Source organism: Daucus carota, chromosome 9, assembly GCF_001625215.2.
Source record: "Daucus carota subsp. sativus chromosome 9, DH1 v3.0, whole genome shotgun sequence".
Taxonomy (NCBI): Eukaryota; Viridiplantae; Streptophyta; class Magnoliopsida; order Apiales; family Apiaceae; genus Daucus; species Daucus carota.
In genome coordinates, this window is record NC_030389.2 from 26,829,091 (window position 1) to 26,832,951 (window position 3,861).

Sequence of the window (3,861 nt, forward strand, 5' to 3'; positions counted from 1 at the left end):
TAGTCATGCTGTTTGTTCAACAGAAAGTGACAAATCAGTCACGAATTGCACTGTCTCTCCTGGTGGTATGAGGTATTTTATGCCTAGTATAGTTGCTGGAAGTGATGTACCGTTTCGAAATCAGGCTTTTGATAGCTTAGATAAGGCTTACAAGTTTTACAAAGAGTATGGGAGGCTAGGTGGTTTTGATGTACGAAAAACAACGGAGAAGAGAGATGCTGATGGGACTATTATTTTGAAACATTTTGTTTGTAGTAAGGAGGGATTTAATGATGGAAGTCATTGTGAAGAAAATAGGCAAAGGCGCACCGTCTCACGGAGGTGTGGATGTAAAGCGAAAGTTGTCATGAAAATTATGAGCCAAAACAGATATTATGTCTTTAATTTTGTTGAACTTCACAATCATCCGTTGGCTAGTGAAAGTGGTAGACAGTTTTTGCGAGCTAGTAGATAGATGACGGTTAGTTTGCGAAATATTGTATTTGACGCTGCGAAAGTAAACATTGGATGCAGCAAGACATTTAGCTTGGTCAAAGAGATGACAGGTGGCTATAGTAATGTTGGTGCAACATTACGTGATTTCAGGAATTTTGATAGGGATTTAAAAGAATTTGTTGGTGAAAAGGATGGACAAATGCTGATTGACAAATTTAGGTTTTACAGGAGACATCTAAATCGTTTTATTTTGCTTATGAACTTGATGGTGATGGGCATTTGACTATGCTTTTCTGGGCTGATCCAACTAGTAGGAGAAACTTTGAAATATACGGTGATGCCGTGTCATTTGATGCCACGTTTGATACTAACAAGTAAGTGATTGTAATTTTTAATTTTCTGCCTTTAAGTACTAGAAATATTTGTTAGAAGACTTTTTATAATTGTGTATAATATAGTATAAGTACTTTGTCTGAAACCAAGAACTAAAGTAGTTAGGCTGTTTTTTTGTAATTGCATTGCTTGTGTGAGAAACTTTCACTATGAATTTGACTTTTGTTGTTCTTTACTCTCTGTTTCTATTCATTTATCTACCTCGTAGTTTCACTCTATACACTGTAAAATCACTGGCGTTTTGTATTAGTCTTTTTATGTATTAAAATACATGGTGAAGAGAAGACACATAATTCAGATTGATCTGTTGTAATGATCTCTAGAACCAAAATAGCTATATCTGTAGTAATGAATATAGTAGACAATGGTATGCTGAGGTACTTATATTTGTAGTATTTTAGTGATATCTTCATTTTATATTAGTGATATCTTAAATATATTTTAGTGATATGTCCATCATATTTTAGTAGTTTAGCAGTATATTTTAGGCTTTTAATGTATTTTATGTTAGTTATTATGGTTTTTAACCTGTTTTATGTTTATTCAGGTATAATATGATTTTTGCTCTTTTCACTGGTGTTGACAAACATGATAGATGTGTCACCTTTGCTGCTTGTTTGTTATCGAAAGAAGATGTTACTCATTATAACTGGGCTTTTAAACAATTTGTCAAGGCAATGGGACGCAATCCAGTTATCTTTATAACTGACCAGTGCCCTGCAATGAAGATATCTGTGCCGGCTTCATTTTCTGGTGAGAATGGATTGGTTCCTAGCAAGCATCGCCTTTGTATGTGGCATATCATGCAGAAATTTCCTATTAAGGTATTTTTTTAGTTGTTTTGTGGAATTTGTTTCCTAGTATGTTTATCTTACTGTCATATATTTATGTAATTTTTCATTTCATTGCAGCTTGGCAATCGTTTGTGTAAGGAAACGGACTTTATGGAGAAAATGAAAACTTACATATGGTCGTCAAATTTGGAAATTGATGAGTTTGAAAGTGGATGGGAAGCAGTTATAGAAGAGTTTAAATTGGAAGATAACAAATGGTTATCAGATATGTATGAGATAAGGAAGTCGTGGATTCCTTCCTATTTTAGGGACAGTCCTATGTTTGGTTTGATGAGGACAACTTCAAGGTCCGAAAGTGAAATTTTTTTCTTTTCACAGTTTCACAAGCAAGGTGATACCTTATGTGAGTTTTGGATACGTTTTGAGAGTGCAATGCATAGGCAGCGGAATGAAACAGAACGGTTAGACCACGAGTCTAACTCAAGCAAGCCAAATATGTTATCAAGATGGTTCATTGAAGATGATGCAGCAGATCTATTTACACGTTCAATTTTTTACAAAGTTCAAGAAGAGATTTTGGCATCTTGCTTGGATATGCAGATTAAGAAAATGAGTGAAGAAGTTGATGGAGTAACTCAATTTGAAATAAAGGATGTCAAAGTTAAAGATAAACTTTTTAAGGTATGTTTTTTTCTTTCTTAGAGTAGTAATTTTTTTCTTGTAAATGTGTAAACTTTTTAAGGTATGTGTTATTGTACTGATTTTGGTTGAAGTTGATGATAAATTTAGCATATGGTCAATATTTATTTCTAAATAAATACTAGTAGTTGTGATGTGAGTTTAAGAAATACTAGTAGCTGTCTTGTGAGTTGTAACAATTCTTTGATGATGATAGCTATATTCGTAGTATTGAATGCAGTAGACAATGGTATACTCAGGTAGTTATATTTGCAGTATTTTAGTGATATCTTTATTTTATATTAGTGATACCTTGAATATATATTAGTGGTACATATCTGGTGGTCAGTGCTTTTCACATTTGTTTTTTATTATTTGTTGTAATTTATGATTTATTAGTATATTGCTCTATGTTGTATTTTGCTCTCTGTTGTATTTTGTGAAAACATAATTAGTATATGGTTGATGTATTTTCTGATTTATTATTCTAATATTGTTAGTAATATTCAATCTGCAGGTATCTGTTAGCAGATCACATGCGTTATGTTCATGCAAACAATTTGTTATGTGTGGAATTGTTTGTAGGCATGCTTTTTGCGGCTTGAAGCAAATTGGTGTCACAAAATTTCCAAGAAGTCTTGTGCTTAATCGTTGGATGAAAGTTGCAGAATGTGGCACTTCATTGGAATCGAATGTTGTGTATTCGGATTATTTTAAAATGGAGCAGGTGTCGTTGAAGTTGACAAACTTATGGTTTGATTTTCGTCAGATTCTTAACAAAGCTGGAATTGAAATCGATAAGCTTGACTATGTTCACAAAATCATTAAGCAGATAGGTAGTGATTTTGAAAAGTATGATGGAGATGCTGTTGATTTTACTAAGAAGTACCATATGGCAGCTATGGTAGGTGAACAGCCGGTTGGAGAGGTTACCATTCTTGCACCAACTGTTTCCAGGAACAAGGGAAATTATTTCAAGCGGCTTGTCAGTGATAGAGAGAAAGCAATGACAAAAGCAAATAAAAGAGTTCGAAGATGTAAAGAATGCTCGGCAACCACTCATGATTCAAGAACTTGTCCAAAGAAAAAGAAGGATGGAGGGGCTGTAGTTTAGAATATCTTGTGAATATTATTTTAATTTTCATTTTTAAAAGACCATGTGCAGTTGTCTTTATAAAGTGTTTAGTACATTTCAATTTTATGTTTTCTGAGTTCTATAACTTGTACATTTTGAGTGTTTATAAATTGTCTTTATAAAGCATATTAGTACTGATACATTGTCAGTTAATGGCTTTTAGTGTTTTTATATTGAATATATAAACTGAATTTGTCAAGTTTTGCAGTAAAAATGAGTTGGTTTTTAGTGATATAGGTAATATAATTTAGTGGAGTCATCAGTGTAATTTAGTGGTATACATCACATCTTTTAGTGATATGTGTGTTTTTTAGTGATATCCTGCTTTACTGTGTAATAAAACCAATGAAAAATCATAAAACTAAAATGAAACAATAACAAAAGTAAAAAAGCCAAATATTGACCATTGCATTTTGAGATGGTAAA

At 32.7% G+C, this 3,861-nt stretch overlaps 1 protein-coding gene across 1 annotated transcript; it reads left to right on the plus strand.

The window, feature by feature from the left end:
* The first annotated feature begins 454 nt into the window (after nt 1–454).
* On the plus strand, nt 455–3,414 carry LOC108201356 (protein FAR1-RELATED SEQUENCE 5-like). The gene is made up of 5 exons (XM_017369649.2): nt 455–613; nt 664–809; nt 1,376–1,652; nt 1,740–2,303; nt 2,818–3,414. Exons 1-5 carry the CDS (start codon nt 455–457, stop codon nt 3,412–3,414), a joined length of 1,743 nt encoding a protein of 580 aa, XP_017225138.2.
* The last annotated feature ends 447 nt before the right edge of the window (nt 3,415–3,861 follow it).